This window comes from Erithacus rubecula, assembly GCF_903797595.1.
Source record: "Erithacus rubecula genome assembly, contig: scaffold_248_arrow_ctg1, whole genome shotgun sequence".
Lineage (NCBI taxonomy): Eukaryota > Metazoa > Chordata > Aves > Passeriformes > Muscicapidae > Erithacus > Erithacus rubecula.
This window is the reverse complement of record NW_027636074.1, coordinates 47,648-66,388: the sequence shown is the minus strand read 5'-3', so window position 1 is coordinate 66,388 and position 18,741 is coordinate 47,648. Positions and strand designations below refer to the sequence as shown.

General features: G+C 46.2%; 1 protein-coding gene across 1 annotated transcript in view; it reads right to left on the bottom strand.

Moving 5' to 3' along the window:
• The window catches only part of MROH1 (maestro heat like repeat family member 1), a 78,242-nt gene that overhangs the window by 11,908 nt on the left and 47,593 nt on the right, over window positions 1-18,741 (bottom strand). Inside the window, exons 17-22 of the mRNA XM_079332369.1 lie at window positions 18,215-18,380; window positions 14,832-15,028; window positions 10,394-10,531; window positions 7,415-7,529; window positions 4,856-5,002; window positions 2,868-3,056 (exon numbers count right to left, since the gene is read on the bottom strand). Of these exons, the coding sequence (XP_079188495.1) occupies window positions 2,868-3,056; window positions 4,856-5,002; window positions 7,415-7,529; window positions 10,394-10,531; window positions 14,832-15,028; window positions 18,215-18,380 (952 nt within the window). The remainder of the gene's footprint in view (window positions 1-2,867; window positions 3,057-4,855; window positions 5,003-7,414; window positions 7,530-10,393; window positions 10,532-14,831; window positions 15,029-18,214; window positions 18,381-18,741) is intronic.

The following is an 18,741-nucleotide window of genomic DNA, read 5'->3' as shown; positions in this document are numbered from 1 at the left end:
ACCCTGTGATCCTGAAATTCCATACCAGGATCCCAAAATTCCATCCTGTGGTCCCAGAATCCCATCCCATTATCCCAAAATCCTGTCCTGTGATCCTGAAATCCCATCTCATGACCCTAAAATCCTGTCTTGTTATCCCAAAATCCCACAGTGGAATATGTAAATCCTATCCTGTTATCCCAAAATCTACCCTGTGATCCTGAAAGTTCATTCCATTATCCCAAAATTCCATCCTGTGATCCCAGAATCCCAGAATCCCATCCCATGATCCCAAAATCTGCCCTGTGATGCCAAAATTCCATCCATGGTATCAAAACCCCAATCTGGGATCCCGAAATCCCATTGTGGGATACCAAAATCCTGTCCTGTGATTCCAAAATCTGCCCTGTGATCCTGAAATTCCATCCCATGATCCCAAAATTCCATCCTGTGATCCTGAAATCCCATTCTATGATCCCAAAATCTGCCCTGTGATCCTGAAATCCCATCCCATGATTCCAAAATCCCGTTCTGGGATCCCAAAATCCCATCCTGGAATCCCAAAACTCCATGTTGGGATCCCGAAACTCCATGCTGGGATCCCGAAAACCCATCCCTTGACCACAAAATCTATCCTGTGATCCCGAAATTCCATCGCATGATCCCAAAATCCTGTCCTGTTATCCCAAAATTCCATACTGTGATCCTGAAATTCCTTCCTGGGATCCCGAAATCCCATAGTGGATAATGGAAATCCTGTCCTGTGATCCCAAAATCTGCCCTGTGATCCCAAAATTCCATCCCATGATATCAAAACCCCATCTTGTGATCCCGAAATCCCATCCTGTGATCCCGAAATTCCATCCTGGGATTCCAAAATCCTCCCCTATTATCCCAAAATCCTCTCCTGTTATCCCAGAATCCCATCCTGGGATCTCAAAATCCCATCCCAATATTCTTCAAATCCCCATTCTGATGTTTCCATCCCATTTTTCCCACCATTCCCATCCCTCTGTTCCCATATTTCCAATGGTCCCAAGCACAGGGGACAATCCCAATAGGAAAATTCCAATGGGACAATTCCAATGGGAAAATCCCAATGGGAAAATCCTAATGGGACAATCCCAATGGGAAAATCCCAATGGAAATCCCAATGGGAAAATCTCAATGGGAAAATCCTAATGGGACAATCCCAATGGGAAAATCCCAATGGAAATCCCAATGGGAAAATCTCAATGGGAAAATCCCAATGGGACAATCCCAATGGGAAAATCCCAATGGAAATCCCAATGGGAAAATCTCAATTGGAAAATCCTAATGGGACAATCCCAATGGGAAAATCCCAATGGAAATCCCAATGGGAAAATCTCAATGGGAAAATCCCAATGGGAAAATCTCAATGGGACTATTCCAATGGGAAAATCCCAATGGGAAAATCCCAATGGGAAAATCTAAATGGGACAATCCCAATGGGAAAATCCCAATGGGAAAATCCCAATGGGAAAATCTCAATGGGAAAATCTCAATGGGAAAATCCCAATGGGAAAATCTCAATGGGACCATTCCAATGGGAAAATCCCAATGGGAAAATCCTAATGGAAAATCCCAATTGGAAAATCCCAATGGGAAAATCCCAATGGAATAATCCCAATAGGAAAATTCCAACAGGAATATTCCAATGGGACAATCCTAAAGGGGAAATCCCAAAGGGACAATTCCAGTTGGGGAAATCTTAATGGGACAATCCCAATGGAAAATCCCAATGGAAAATCCCAATGGGACTATTCCAATGGGAAAATCCCAATGGGACTATTCCAATGGGAAAATCCCAATGGAAAATCCCAATGGAAAATCCCAATGGGACTATTCCAATGGGAAAATCCCAATGGAAAATCCCAATGGGACTATTCCAATGGGAAAATCCCAATGGAAAATCCCAATGGAAAATCCCAATGGGACTATTCCAATGGGAAAATCCCAATGGAGAATCCCAATGGGAAAATCCCAATGGAAAATCCCAATGGGACAACTCCAACGGGAAAATCCCAATGGGATGATCCCAATGGGAAAAAATCCCAATGGAAAATCTCAATGGGACAATCCCACTGGGGAAATTCCAGGGGGAAAATCCCAATGGGAAAATCCCATGGACCAATCCCAATGGGAAAATCCCAATGGGATGATCCCATGGACCAATCCCAATGGGAAAATCCCAATGGGATGATCCCATGGACCAATCCCAATGAGATGATCCCATGGACCAATCCCAATGGGAAAATCCCAATGGGATGATCCCATGGACCAATCCCACTCAACCAATCCCAATGGGATGATCCCATGGACCAATCCCAATGAACCAATCCCAATGGGATGATCCCATGGACCAATCCCAATGAACCAATCCCAATGGGATGATCCCATGGACCAATCTCAATGGGAAAATCCCAATGGGATGATCCCATGGACCAATCTCAATGGGAAAATCCCAATGGGATGATCCCAGGGCCCAATCCCAATGGGAAAATCCCAGTGGGATGGTCCCATGGACCAATCCCAATGAACCAATCCCAATGGGATGATCCCATGGACCAATCCAAATGAACCAATCCCAATGGGATGATCCCATGGACCAATCCAAATGAACCAATCCCAATGGGATGATTTCCTGGACCCATCCCAATGGGAAAAATCCCAATGGGATGACCCCAACAGGAAAACCCCAATGCACCAACCCCGGCAGGACCCTCATCCCATCATCGGAGCCTGGATAAGAATCCAGGAGAAATCCCAGCCCGAGGTGCAAAATTTGGGATGGCAAAACCCTGTGGGATGGACGGAGCCCATCCCAACCCCATTCCCATTCCGGGATTCCCGGGATTTCCCCTCACGCTGTCGAAGAAGGGCCGGATGCGGATGGCCACGTGGAGCAGCATGGACTGCACGTCCCGCTCCTCCAGGTGATCCAGGATTTTGGAAAGGCTGGACATGGCCTCCAATGCCAGCAGGTTGTTGGGATCGTCCTTGTCGTCCAAGCCGTTGACCATGGAGGCCAAGAGCTGCGCGCCGTGCCGCCGGATCTGCCGGGAAAAACCGGGAAAAACCGGGAAAATGGGAGATGCGGGCGGCTCGTCCCAGAAACCGGGATAGGAAAGGGGGATTGGGAATGGGGAATTGTGGGAATTCCAGGAGTGGGAATGGGAAAAATGTGGAATGGGAAAATTGGAATTCAGGGAGATCTGGAAATTGTGGGAATGGGGAAAATAGGAATGGGAAAATTGGAATTCAGGGAGATCTGGGAATTGTGGGAATGGGGAAAATAGGAATGGGAAAATTGGAATTCAGGGAGATCTGGGAATTGTGGGAATGGGGAAAATAGGAATGGGAAAATTGGAATTCAGGGAGATCTGGGAATTGTGGGAATGGGGAAAATAGGAATGAGAAAATTGGAATTCAGGCAGATCTGAGAATTATGGGAATGGGGAAAATAGGAATAGGAAAATTGGAATTCAGGGAGATCTGGGAATTATTGGAATGGGGAAAATAGGAATGGGAATATTGGAATTCAGGCAGATCTGAGAATTATGGGAATGGGGAAAATAGGAATAGGAAAATTGGAATTCAGGGAAATATGGGAATGGGGAAATAGGAATGGGAAAATTGGAATACAGGGAAATACGGGAATGGGGAAAATGGGAATGGGAAAATTGGAATTCAGGGAAATATGGGAATGGGGAAAATAGGAATGGGAAAATTGGAATTCAGAGAAATATGGGAATTCTGAGAGCGAGAAAAATGGGAATGAGAAAATAGGAATTCAGAGAAATATGGGAATTATGGGAACGGGGAAAATAGGAATGGGAAAATTGGAATTCAGGGAGACTTGGGAATTCTGAGAGTGAGAAAAATGGGAACGAGAAAATTGGAATTCAGGGAAATATGGGAACGGGGAAAATTGGAATGCAGAGAAATATGGGAATTCTGGGAATGGGAAAATAGGAATGGGAAAATTGGAATTCAGGGAGATCTGGGAATTGTGGGAATGGGAAAAATGGGAATGGGAAAATTGGAATTCAGGGAAATATGGGAATTATGGGAATGGGAAAATTGGAATTCAGGGAAATATGGGAATTCTGAGAGCGAGAAAAATGGGAACAGGAAAATTCGAATTCAGGGAAATCTGGGAATTATGGGAATGGGGAAAATAGGAATGGGAAAATTGGAATTCAGGGAGATCTGGGAATTGTGGGAATGGGAAAAATGGGAATGGGAAAATCGGAATTCAGGGAAACCTGGGAATTATGGGAATGGGAAGAATGGGAATGGAAAATTGGAAATGTGATTGGGAAAAATGGGAATTCTGGGAATTCTGGGGATTGGGGGAATGGGGGAATTCCTGGCAGCAGAGGAGGGAGCTGGGAGTGCTCATCCCAGAGAAAATTGGGTTTGGAGAGATCCAGAGGGAGTTTGGGATTGGATCCCAAGGGAAAAGAAGGAAAGTACTAAAATAGGAATTTTTGGGAATAATCCCCTGGAATTGATGGAATTCCAGGATTTGGTGCCTTGGGAAGCATGGCAAGGACTGAGGCCAGGAATTCCCAGGAGAAGCTGGAAAAGGGGGTCAATCCCAGCTGGAATTCCCAAGAAATATTCCTGAGAATCCCTGGAAAACGAGGATGAGGAGAATTCCCCTGCTGGGAAAGGATCCGGGATTCCTGGGAATGGCTCTGGAGAAATTCCTGGATTTTTTAGGATATGGCACCTCCCAACCCCTGGAACTCCCTGCCCATCCCAAAAATCCTCATCCTGATGTTTTTGGGGGAATCCCAAGCGGGATTTCCAGGGAATCCCAAGCGGGATTTCCAGGAGCTGCTCCCACCTTGTCCGGGGATCCCGAGGCGACATTCCCGAGCCCCCGGAGTGCCAGCACCCGCACCAGGAGGCAGGAATCCTTCTCCAGAGCCGTCAGCGCATCCAGGAGCGGCTCCAGCAGCATCAGGTCGTTCACCACGTTGTGGTTGAGGAGCTGGAAAAGGGAAAAAACCTCGGGATACACTGGGAAAAACGTCAGGATACATCGGGAAAAACCTCGGGATACACCAGGAAAACTGGCAGGAAAAATTTGGGAGTTTTTGGATAGATTGATTGGAGAGGATGTCCATGGATCTGCTGGAATTTTGTTCTTTTTCCCCCGGCTCCAGTGGGAATTTGAAACCCTCTCCGAGGTCCAAACACGCTTGGGATTTTGGGATGGGCTCCAAGAGGAGCTGGGTATTTGGGATGTGGGATGATGGATGGATGGATGGATGGATGGATGGATGGATGGATGGATGGATGGATGGATGGATGGATGAATGGATGGATGGATGGATGATGGATGGATGAATCCATGGATCCATGGATGATGGATGGATCCCTGGGATTGAAGGATGGACAGATCCAGGGATGGACAGATCTACAAATGGATGGATTCACCAATGAATCCATGGATGGATGGATGAAGAGATCCATGGATGGACAGATCCATGGATGGGCAGATCCATGGATGGATCTATGGATGATGGATGGACCCACAGATGTACAGGTCCCTGGGATTGAAGGATGGACAGATCCATGGATGGATGGATGGATCCATGAGATGGATTGATGGATAGATGGATGAATGATGGATGGATGCATGGATGGATGGATGGATGAATGAATCCATGGATCCATGGATGGATGATGGATCCATGGGATTGAAGAATGGACAGATCCATGGATGAATGGATCTATGGGAATGAAGGATGGACAGATCCATGGATGGACAAATCCATGGATAACGTAGAGATGAATGCATGGATTAATGAATCCATGGATGGATGGATCCATGGATCCATGGACGGATGGACAGATCCAGGGATGGACAGATCCATGGAATTAAAAGATGGACAGATCCATGGACAGATGGATGGATGGATGGATGGATGGATGGATGGATGGATGGATGGATGGATGGATGGATGGATGGATGGATCCATGGACAGATGGACCCCTGGATCCATGGAGGAATGGATGGACAATGGATCCATGGACAGATGGACAGATCCATGGATGGACAGGTTCATGGACAGACGAACCCCTGGATCCATGGAGTAATGGATGGATCATGGATCCATGGACAGACGGACAGATCCATGGATGGATGGATCCATGGATGGACTAATGGATGGACGGATGGATGGACAGATCCATGGATGGATGGACAGACCCATGGATGGATGGATCCATGGAACTGAAAGAAGGACAGATCCATAGACAGCTGGACAGACCCATGGATGGATGGATTCATGGACAGACGGACCCCTGAATCCATGGAGGAATGGATGGATGATGGATCCATGGACAGATGGACAGACCCATAGATGGACAGATCCATGGATGGACTAATGGATGGATGGATGGATGGATGGACAGATCCATGGATGGACTAATGGATGGATGGATGGATGGATGGACAGACCCATGGATGGACGGATCCATGGATGGACAGATCCATGGATGGACAGATCCATGGATGGACTAATGGATGGATGGATGGACAGATCCATGGATGGACTAATGGATGGATGGATGGATGGACAGACCCATGGATGGACAGACCCATAGATGGACAGATCCATGGATGGATGGACAGATCCATGGATGGACAGATTCATGGATGGACGGATGGATGGACAGATCCATGGATGGACTAATGGATGGATGGATGGATGGACAGACCCATGGATGGACGGATCCATGGATGGACAGATCCATGGATGGACAGATCCATGGATGGACAGATCCGTGGATGGACTAATGGATGGATGGATGGATAGATGGATGGACAGATCCATGGATGGACTAATGGATGGATGGATGGATGGACAGACCCAGGGATGGACGGATCCATGGATGGACTAATCGATGGATAGATGGATGGATGGATGGATGGATGGATGGATGGATGGATGGATGGATGGATGGATGGATGGATGGATGGATGGATGGATGGATCCATGGATGGACAGACCCATGGTTGGACAGATCCATGTACAGCCGGATCCATGGAGGAATGGATGGACAATGGATCCATGGATGGATGGACAGATCCACGGACGGATGGATCCATGGACAGATGGACAGACCCATGGATGGATGGACGGACAGATCCATGGATAGGCAAACCCATGGACGGACAGACCCATGGATGGACAGACCCATGGACGGACAGACCCATGGACGGACAGACCCATGGACGGACAGACCCATGGATGGACAGACCCATGGATGGACAGACCCATGGACGGACAGACCCATGGTTGGACGGATCCATGGTTGGACGGATCCATGGAGAGCCGGATCCCCGGATCCATGGTGGGACACGGGCCGGCCGTTGCCGCGTTTCCCGGCTCACCTCGGCCAGGAATGCCGTGCTGGTCACCCTCTGGCACTCGAAGACGCTTCCCAGCTCCGGGACGAGGCTCCGGACGATCGGAGGCAGCCGGGGCCCGCAGAGCCGAGCCATGGCCCTGCGTGGGAACAGCACCCGGGATCACGGGAAGCACGGGAATCACAAATATCACAAAAACCACAGAAATCCCCAAAATCCTGGAAATAGCAGATATCACAAAAATCCCAGAAATCCTGGAAATCTTTAGAAATCCCAGAAATCACAAGAATCCAGGAAATCCTGGAAATCCCAGAAATCATGGATATCCCAGAAATCCCAGAAATCTTTGGAAATTCTGAAAATCCCAAAAATCCTGGAAATCTTGGAAATCACAAAAATCCCAGAAATCCTGGAAAGCACGAAAATCGCAGAAAACGCAGATATCAAAAAAATCCCAGAAATCCTGGAAATCCCAGAAATCACGGATATCACAAAAATCCCAGAAATCCCAGAAATCTTTGGAAATCCCAGAAATCCCAAAAATCACAGAAATCCCAGAAATCCCGGATATCACAAAAATCCCAGAAATCCCGAAAATCCCCGAAATCTCAGGAATCCCAAGAATCCCTGTCCCCAGGCAGGACAACTCCCAGCATGGAAAACCAGGATTGATCCTCAGAGAAGGATCTGGAGCGTCCCGAAAACCACATCCGGTTTTTTTTTGGGATAAGTGGCTCCAGAATTTTTGGGAGGTTTCCCAAAAATTGGAAAACCCCAATCCCAACTTGGATGATGCTGGATGGAGCCCTGCCACCCCCTGGCAATGGGAATTTCCTGGGAATGATGGGATGGGATACTCCAGGAATCCCAGGGATGCAGCAGGAAAAGGGAGGAGATTTCCATGGAAAATTTTGGGATCCCATGGAAGTGGGGAAGGGAATGAGCCCGGCCATAGGAATGTGGGGAAATGGTGGGATTGGAGATAATGGGAATTCCAAACTGGGTTTGGAGATATTGGGAATTCCACAGTGGGATCGGAGACATTGGGAATTACTGAGTGGAACTGGGAACACTGGGAATTCCAAACTGGGTTTAGAGATATTGGGAATTCCACAGTGGGATCGGAGACATTGGGAATTCTGCAGTGGGATTCAATGGCATTGGGAATTCCAGAGTGGGACTGGGAACACTGGGAATTCCAAACTGGGTTTGGAGACATTGGGAATTCTGCAGTGGGATCAGTGGCATTGGGAATTACTGAGTGGGACTGGGGACACTGGGAATTCCAAACTGGGTTTAGAGATATTGGGAATTCCACAGTGGGATCGGAGACATTGGGAATTCTGCAGTGGGATCAGTGGCATTGGGAATTACAGAGTGGGACTGGGAACACTGGGAATTCCAAACTGGGTTTAGAGATATTGGGAATTCCACAGTGGGATCGGAGACATTGGGAATTCTGCAGTGGGATTCAATGGCATTGGGAATTCCAGAGTGGGACTGGGAACACTGGGAATTCCAAACTGGGTTTGGAGACATTGGGAATTCTGCAGTGGGATCAGTGGCATTGGGAATTACAGAGTGGGACTGGGAACACTGGGAATTCCAAACTGGGATTGATCCCACTGCACAATTGTACTCTGGGATCAATGACACTGGAATTTCACAGTGGGATTGGGGACACTGGGAATTCCAGAATGGGATTTGGGACTCTGGGAATTCCAGAGTGGGATCAGTGACACTGGAATTTCCACAATGGGATCAGTGACCCTGGAATTCTGCAGTGGGATCAATGGCACTGGGAATTCCACAGTGGGATTGGGGACACTGGGAATTCCAAACTGGGATTAGAGACTCTGGGAATTCCAAACTGGGACTGGAAACACTGGGAATTCCAGAGTGGGATCAATGGCATTGGGAATTCTACAGTGGGATCAGTGACACTGGGAATTCCAGAGTGGGATTGAAGACTGGGAATTCCACAGTGGGACTGGGAACACTGGAAATTCCATATTGGGATCAATGGCACTGGAATTCCAGAGTGGGATTGGAGACATTGGGAATTCCATATTGGAAACAGTGACATATTAGGATCAGTGATTTTGGGAATTCCGGACTGGGATTGGAGACATTGGGAATTCCAAAATGGGATCCATGACATTGGGAATCCCATATTGGGATCAACAACTCTGGGAATTCCATATTTGGATCAGAGATGCCGAAATTCCAAGTGGGATCAATTCCAGCTGCATCCACCCCACCGAATTCCCAGGAGCAAAATATTCCCACCCCATCCCAAAATCCCCACAAATCCCCATTACTACCTCCAATTTTCCCCTTTTTTCCCCCCAAATCCCCATTTTTTCTCTTAAATTCCCATTTTTTTCCCTAAAATCCCCATTTTTCCCCCCAAACCCCCACTTTTTCACCCAAAATCCCCATTTTTTCACCTAAAATCTCCATTTTTTCCCCCCAAACACCCATTTTTCCCCCAAATTTCCCCAAAATCCCCAGATTTTCTCTTAAATCCCCATTTTTTCCCACTAAACCCTCATTTTTCCCCAGATTTCCCCCAAACCCCCATTTTTTCCCTAAAATCCCTATTTCTTCCCTAAAATCCCAAATTTTCCCCTAAATTTCCCCCCAAATACCCACTTTTTCTCTTAAATCCCCATTTTTCCCCCCAAATCCCCATTTTTTCCCCCCAAATCCCCATTTTTCCCCCAAAATCCCCATTTTTTACCCCAAAATCCCCATTTTTCCCCAGATTTCCCCCCAAATCCCCATTTTATCCCCCCCAAACCCCCATTTTTTCCCAAATCTCCCCCAAATCCCCATTTTTTCCCCCAAACACCCATTTTCCCCAAAAATTTCCCCAAAATCCCCATTTTTTACCCCAAAATCCCCATTTTTCCCCAGATTTCCCCCCAAATCCGCATTTTTTTCCCCCCAAACCCCCATTTTCCCCCAAATTTCCCCGGATGAGCCCCCAGAATTCCCTACGCGGCCAGGAGGGCGATTCCATCGTGGTGCCGCTCGGGAATTTCCATCAATTCCCAACCTCCGGAATTTGCTACATCCCGCACGACGTCGTCGTTCCCGGCCCGCGCCAGCATCGTCTGCAGCGTCTCCACGGCACAGCTGGAAAATTTGGGATTGGGATTGGGACCAGGATTGGGTCAGGGATTGGGGTTGGGATTGGGGTTGGGTTTAGGACTTGGTTTAGGCTTGAATCTGGGATTGGGTTTGGGATTGGATTTGGGATTGGATCAGGGATTGGGTTTGGATCTGGGATTGGGATTGGAATTGGGTTCATGATTGGGTTCAGGATTGGATTTAAGATTGGATCTGGGATTGGATCTGGGATTGGATCTGGGATTGGATTTGGGATTGGATCTGGCATTGGATCTGGGATTGGATCTGAGATTGGGTTTGGATTGGATCTGAGATTGGGTTTGGGATTGGATTTGGGATTGGATCTGAGATTGCGTTTGGGATTGGGTTTGGATCTGGGATTGGATTCAGGGTTAGGTTTGGGATTGGATTTGACGTTGGGTTTGGATCTGGGATTGGGTTTGGAATTGGGTTCAGGATTGGATTTGGGATATGACCTGGGACTAGATCTGGGATTTGGTTTGGGGCTGGATTAGGATTGGATTTGGGAATGACTCTGAGATTGGATTCAGAATTGGATTTGGGATTGGGTTCAAGATTGGGTTTGGGACTGGATTCAGGACCAGATTCAAGGCTGGATCTGGGATTGGATTTGGATGGGGTTTGGATTTGATGTTGGGCTTGGGATTGGGTTTGGGATTGGACCTGGGATTGGATTCAGGATTCAATTCGAGATTGGGTTTGGATCTGGGATTGGGATGTGGTTTAGGATTGGATTCGGAATTGAATCTGGGTTGGGATTGGGTTGGGGATTGGATTTGGGACTGGATCTGGGTTTGGATTCAAGATTGGATTCAGGAGTGGATCCATATTGGATTTGGGATTGGGTTTAAGGTCATTTTTAGGATGGAATTTGGGATTGGATTGAGGATTAGATTTGGGGTTGGATTTGGGATTCAGTTTGGGATTGGATTTGGATCTAGGATTGGGTTTGAGATTGGCTCTGGGATTGGATTCAGGATTGGAATTGGATTCAGGAAGGGATTTGGGATTGGTCTTAAATCTGGGATTGGGTTTGGGATTAGATTCAGGATCAGATTTGGGATTGGATTTCGGGTTGGATTCAGGATTGAATTCAGGACTGGATTCAGGACTGGTTTCAGAACTGGATTCAGGACTGGATTCGGGACTGGATTCGGGATTGGATTTGGGGTTGGATTTGGGACTGGATTTGGGGTTGGATTTGGGTTTGGATTTGGGGTTGGATTTGGGACTGGATTTGGGGCTGGATTTGGGGCTGGATTCAGGACTGGATTTGGGGTTGGATTTGGGACTGGATTCAGGACTGGATTCGGGATTGGATTCAGGACTGGATTCGGGATTGGATTCAGGACTGGATTTAGGGTTGGATTCAGGACTGGATTCAGGACTGGATTTGGGGTTGGATTTGGGACTGGATTCAGAACTGGATTTGGGACTGGATCCAGGACTGGATTCAGGATTGCCTCCAGCTCCATCCTCAATATCCCACCGGGAATGCCAGAGCTGGAGCCATCCCAGCACACCAGGAACCGGATCCAAGAAAAAAAAACAGGGAAGGGAACAACTCCAGAGCTACTGGAAGGAATTTTTTTTTTTTTTCCACGGAATGAACGATTTATAGGGTTGGGATTTCTTTGCCTCTGAGCAACATCTGGAAAAGATCCCAGATGTTATCCCGTCAAAACACCGGGAAGGGGAGCCAGGGATAAATCCCGGCTGTCGGAACAGGGATCCCACACACGAAGGAAATCCGGGATTTGGGATTTGGAGCAGATTCTCCCGTCGGGATTTTGGGTGTCCAATGACCAAATTTAGGATTTTCTGGAGGGGATTTTTAGGCTTTTGTTTTCATTTAAGGGCAGATTTCCTTAGGAATTCCTTCCTTAATTTTTTCCCAGTGAGGATCCAGGATCCCATGGGAAAAAAAAAGACAAAACAAGGAAGGGGCACAAAGGTGAATTCTCAATGGAAAATATGGAATTCTTCCCAAAAAAATCTTCCAGAAGAAGATCTGGAAAGATCCGGGTGGAGTTTTCCCTGTTTTCCCAGGGAGAAGTGGGATAAGGAATGGGAAGGACAAAATTCCAGGAAAAAAAAAAATCCTGGAATTAATTAAGGGCTAATCAAGGAAAGCTCAGGAAATCCGGGAATGCAGGAATGAGGTGGGAATGGTGGGATTTAAGGATTTAGGGATGATCCCATTCCCATGGATCCCTCCATGGGACAATTCCAGGGATTGGGGCATCCCAAATTTCCTTGGAATTCTCTCCTTCACTCCTTCTTTTTTTTGGGAATCTGCTCCAACATCCCGACCCCGCTCCAGATGCTTCATCCCATTTGGCTTCCCAAATTCCCAATCCCAGCCTTGGATCCCAAGCCTTGGTTCCCATCCAATCCCATCCCATGGATCCCATTCCATTATCATACAATCCCATAAACCCCATCCCATTATCTCATCCTGTCAATCCTATCAATTCCATCATCCCACAAGCACCATCAATACCACAATCCCATAAAACCCATCCCATCATCCCCTAAATCCCATCCTCCCATCCCATTATTCCAGTATCCCATTATCCCATAAATCCCACATATCCCATTATCCCATAAATCCTATAAATCCTATCCTCCCATCCCATTATCCCATAATGCCACAAACCCCATCAATCCCACAAATCCCATTAATCCAATCCTATTATCCCATCAATCCCATAAATCCCATCCTATTCATTCCATCCCATGAATCCCATAAATCCAAATTCCCAAAAAAATCCATCCCCATAGAATTAATTCCCAAATAATTCTCATGGAATTAATTCCCACAAAATCCATTCTCATGGAATCAACCCCGATAAAATCCACACCATAGAATTCCCTCAAAATTCAATCCCCATGGAATTAATCCCCACAAAATCCATCCCCATGGAATTAATCCCCACAAAATCCATCCCATGGAATTAATTCCCGAATGATCCATCCCCATGGAATTAATTCCCAAATAATCCATTTCCCATGGAATTAATTCCCAAATAATCCATCCCCATGGAATTAATTCCCACAAAATCCATTTCGCTTGAATTAATTCCACAAAATCCATCCCCATGGAAATAATTCCCACAAAATCTATCCCATGGAATTAATCCCCACAAAATCCATCCCCATGGAATTAATTCCCACATAATTCTCTTGGAATTAATTCCCAATTAATCCATCCCCATATAATTAATTCCCAAATAATCCATTCCCCACAGAATTAATCCCCACAAAATCTATTTGCCATGGACTTAACTCCCACATAATTCTCATGGAATTAATTCCCACAAAATCCATCACATGGAATTAATTCCCACATAATTCTCATGCAATTAATCCTCAGATAATCCATCCCCATGGAATTAATTCCCAAGTAATCCATCCCCATGGGATTAATTCCCACAAAATTCATTTCCCATGGAATTAATTCCTCCATAATTCTCATGTAATCAATTCCCACATAATTCTCATGCAATTAATTCCCAAATAATCCATCCCCATATAATTAATTCCCACAAAATCCATTTCCCATGGAATTAATTCCCACATAATTCCCATGCAATTAATTCCCAAATAATCCATCCCCATATAATTAATTCCCAAATAATCCATTTCCCACGGAATTAATCCCCACGAAATCTATTTGCCACAGAATTAATTCCCATATAATTCCCATGCAATTAATTCCCAAATAATCCATCCCCATATAATTAATTCCCACAAAATCCATTTCCCATGGAATTAATTCCCCCATAATTCTCATGTAATCAATTCCCACATAATTCTCATGCAATTAATTCCCAAATAATCCATCCCCATATAATTAATTCCCAAATAATCCATCCCCATATAATTAATTCCCACAAAATCCATTTCCCATGGAATTAATTCCCACATAATTCCCATGCAATTAATTCCCAAATAATCCATCCCCATATAATTAATTCCCAAATAATCCATTCGCCACGGAATTCATTCCCACATAATTCCCATGCAATTAATTCCCAAATAATCCATCCCCATATAATTAATTCCCACAAAATCCATTTCCTATGGAATTAATTCCCCCATAATTCTCATATAATCAATTCCCACATAATTCCCATGCAATTAATTCCCAAATAATCCATGCCCATATAATTAATTCCCAAATAACCCATTCCCCACGGAATCAATCCCCAATAACCCACCCCCACGGGAATCCCCACCTTCCCCTCCCCCTGCAGAATTCCCGGGGGAATTCCCTCCCCACCTGCAGGGCCTCAGGCTCCTGCCTTTGGCTGCCTGGCCCCGCTTCTCCCGGCAGGAATTCTGCAGGAATTTCGGGAGCTGGACGCCCACGGAGCAGCCGAGGCGCAGCAGGAGCCGCTGGAAAAGCGCCGGGAATCGCTCCAGGATCGCGGCCGCCGCCTCCGGGGCAGACATGAGCTCATCCAGCGCGCACGTGGCCTGAGGAAAACGGGAATCCCCCGGGAAATCTCGGGAAAAAAGGATTTTCCGCCCGCTCCCCCTTCCCGGGGTTAACCCCTGATGGGGCTGACCGAGATTTGGGGATTGCTGGGATGGAGATTCCCGCGATTTGGGGTTTGCTGGGATGGAGATTCCCGCGATTTGGGGTTTGCTGGGATGCAATTTACCGGGATTTGGGGTTTGCTGGGATAGAATTTACCGGGATTTGGGGTTTGCTGGGATGGAGATTCCCGGGATTTGGGGTTTGCTGGGATGGAGATTCCCGGGATTTGGGGTTTGCTGGGATGGAATTTACCGGGATTTGGGGTTTGCTGGGATGGAGATTCCCGGGATTTGGGGTTTGCTGGGATGGAATTTACCGGGATTTGGGGTTTGCTGGGATGGAGATTCCCGGGATTTGGGGTTTTTCCTGCAGGAGATTCCCAGGATTTGGGTTTTTCTGTGTTACAGATTCCCTGGATTTGGGGTTTTTCTCTGCTGGAGATTCCCGGGATTTTGGATTTTCTGGGATGGAGATTCCCTGGATTTGGGGTTTGCTGGGATGGAGATTCCCTGGGATTTGGGATTTTTCCTGCAGGAGATTCCCAGGATTTGGTGTTTTCTGGGTTACAGTTTCCCTGGATTTGGGGGTTTTCCTGCAGGAAATTCCCTGGATTCGGGTTTTTAGTGTGTTGGAGCTTCCCTGGATTTGGGGTTTTCTGGGACGGGTTTGCTCAGGATTGGACCCTGATTTCCTGGGAATTCTTCCCTGATTCTCTGCTGGAGATTCCCTGGATTTGGGGTTTTCTCTGCCAAGGAAAAGGGGAATCTCCCGGGAAATCTCGGGAAAAAAGGATTTTCTGCCCGCTCCCCCTTCCCGGGGTTAACCCCTGATGGGGCTGAACGAGATTTGGGGATTGCTGGGATGGAGATTCCCGGGATTTGGGGTTTGCTGGGATGGAGATTCCCAGGATTTGGGGTTTTCTAGGATGAAACTTCCCTGGATTTGGTGTTTTTAGTGTGTTGGAAATTCCCTGGATTTGGTGTTTTTAGTGTGTTGGAAATTCCCTGGATTTGGTGTTTTCTGGGTTACAGATTCACTGGATTTGGGGTTTTTCCTGTTGGAAATTCCCTGGATTCGGGTTTTTAGTGTGTTGGAACTTCCCTGGATTTGGGGTTTTCTGGGCTGGGTTTGCTCAGGATTGGACCCTGATTTCCTGGGAATTCTTCCCTGATTCTCTGCTGGAGATTCCCTGGATTTGGGGTTTTTCCTGCAGGAAATTCCCTGGATTTGGTGTTTTCTGGGTTACAGATTCCCTGGATTTGGGGTTTTTCCTGTTGGAAATTCCCTGGATTTGGTGTTTTTAGTGTGTTGGAAATTCCCTGGATTTGGGGTTTTCTGAGCTGGATTTGCTCAGGATTGGACCCTGATTTCCTGGGAATTCTTCCCTGATTCTCTGCTGGAGATTCCCTGGATTTGGGGTTTTCAGTGTTACAGATTCCCTGGATTTGGGGTTTTTCCTGTTGGAATTTCCCTGAATTTGGGGATTTTCCTGCAGGAGATTCCCTGGATTGGGTGTTTTCTGTTTGACAGATTCCCTGGACTTAGGGTTTTCTGGGATGGATCTTCCCAGGATTTAGGGTCTTGTGTGTTACAGATTCCCTGGATTTGGGGTTTGCTGGGATGGAGATTCCCTGGATTTGGGGTTTTTCCTGTTAGAAATTTCCTGGATTTGGAATTTTTCCTGCAGGAGATTCCCTGGATTAGGTGTTTTCTGTGTTGGAGATTCCCAGGATTTTGGGTCTTCTGGGATGGAGATTTGGGGTTTTCTGTGTTGGACGTTCCCTGGATTTGGGATTTTTCCTGCAGGAGATTCCCTGGATTTGGGGTTTTCTGTGTTACAGATTCCCTGGATTTGGGGTTTTCTGGGATGGGTTTGCTCAGGATTGCTTCCTGATTTTTCTGGGAATTATTCCCTGATTCCCTTCCAGAGATTCCCTGGAGATTTGGGGTTTTCTGGGATGAAACTTCCCTAGATTTAGGGTTTTGTGTGTTGGAGATTTGGGGTTTTCTACGCTGGAACTTCCTGGGATTTGGGATTTTTCCTGATGGACATTCCCTGGATTTGGGTTTTTCTGGGATGGGTTTGCTCAGGTTTACTCCCTGAATTTCCCTGGAAATTTTTTTTCCACCTGGGAATATTTTTCCCACTTGGCAATTTTTCCAATGGAAATTTTTCCCCACCTGGAAATTTTCTTTCCCCCGGGGAATTTTTTCCACTTTGGAATATTTCCCACTTCCAAATTTTTCCCCCAGGAATTTTTCCCTCCCCAATCCCATCCCCCCTTTCCAACCAAAACTTCCAGATCCGGGTGACCCCAGAATCGATTCCACCGGAATTTTGGGTGATTTTTTGGGAATCCCGCTGGAATTTTTGGGAATTTTTTGGGAATCCTGCTGGATTTTTTTTGGGAATCCTGCCGGAATTTTTGGGGAATTTTTGGAGAATCCCGTCAGAATTTTTGGGAATTTTTGGGGAATCCCACCAGAATATTTTGGGGAATTTTTCGGGAATCCCGCTGGAATTTTTTATGGATTTTTGGGTAATCCCACCAGAATTTTGGGGAATTTTTGGGAAATCCCACCGGAATTTTAGGGAACTTTTGGGGAATCCCACCGGAATTTTCAGGCAATTTTTTGACAATCCTGCCGGAATTTTGGGGGAATTTTTCGGGAATCCCGCTGGAATTTTTTGGGATTTTTTGGGGAATCCCGATAGAATTTTGGGGAATTTTTTGGGAATCCCGCAAGAATTTTTGGGGAATCCCGCCGGAATTTTCAGGCAATTTTTTGACAATCCTGCAGGAATTTTGGGGGGAATTTTTCGGGAATCCCACTGGAATTTTTTGGGGAATCCCGATAGAATTTTTTTGAGATTTTTAGAGAATCCCGCCAGAATTTTTGGGGCGATTTTTTGGGGAATCCCACCAGAATTTTGGGGAATTTTTGGGGAATCCCGCCAGAATTTTTGGGGAATCCCGCCGGAATTTTTGAGCGATTTTTTGGGAATCCCACCGGAATTTTTGAGGATTTTTTTGGGATTTTCTGGGGAATTTTTGGGGGGAATATTGGGGATTTTTTGGGGGATTTTTTGGGGTTTTTTTGGGATTTTTTGGCGCACTCACAGCCAGGGGCAGGGGCGTGGCCAGGCGCTGGCAGCTGCTCCCCAGCAGGAAGGATTTGCTCTCCTTGAAGGGAATTTCCCGGCTCAGCTTCTCCAGGAGCTGCTCCAAAATTTGGGAAGCCAAGGAAGGCTCCGTGCCCAACGCCCTCCACATGGCACAGGTGTGGCTGCGGGGAAAAACAGAATTTTGGGATTTTTTTGGGGAATTTTTGGGGGATTTTTTTGGAATTTTTTTGGATTTTTTTTTTTTATTTTTTGGGGATTTTTGGGGAATTTTTTGGGAATTTTTTTGGATTTTTTGGGATTTTTTTGAAATTTTTGGGGATTTTTTGGGAATTTTGGGGATTTTTTTGGGATTTTTTGGGATTTTTTGGGAATTTTGGGGGATTTTTTGGGGGAATTTTAAAAAAATTTTGGAAACTTTTGGGCATTTTTGGGAATTTAAAAAATTTTTGGAAAATTTTGGGGAATTTTTTGGAATTTTTGGGGGAATTTTGGGGGATTTTTGTATTTTGGGGAAAAATTTTG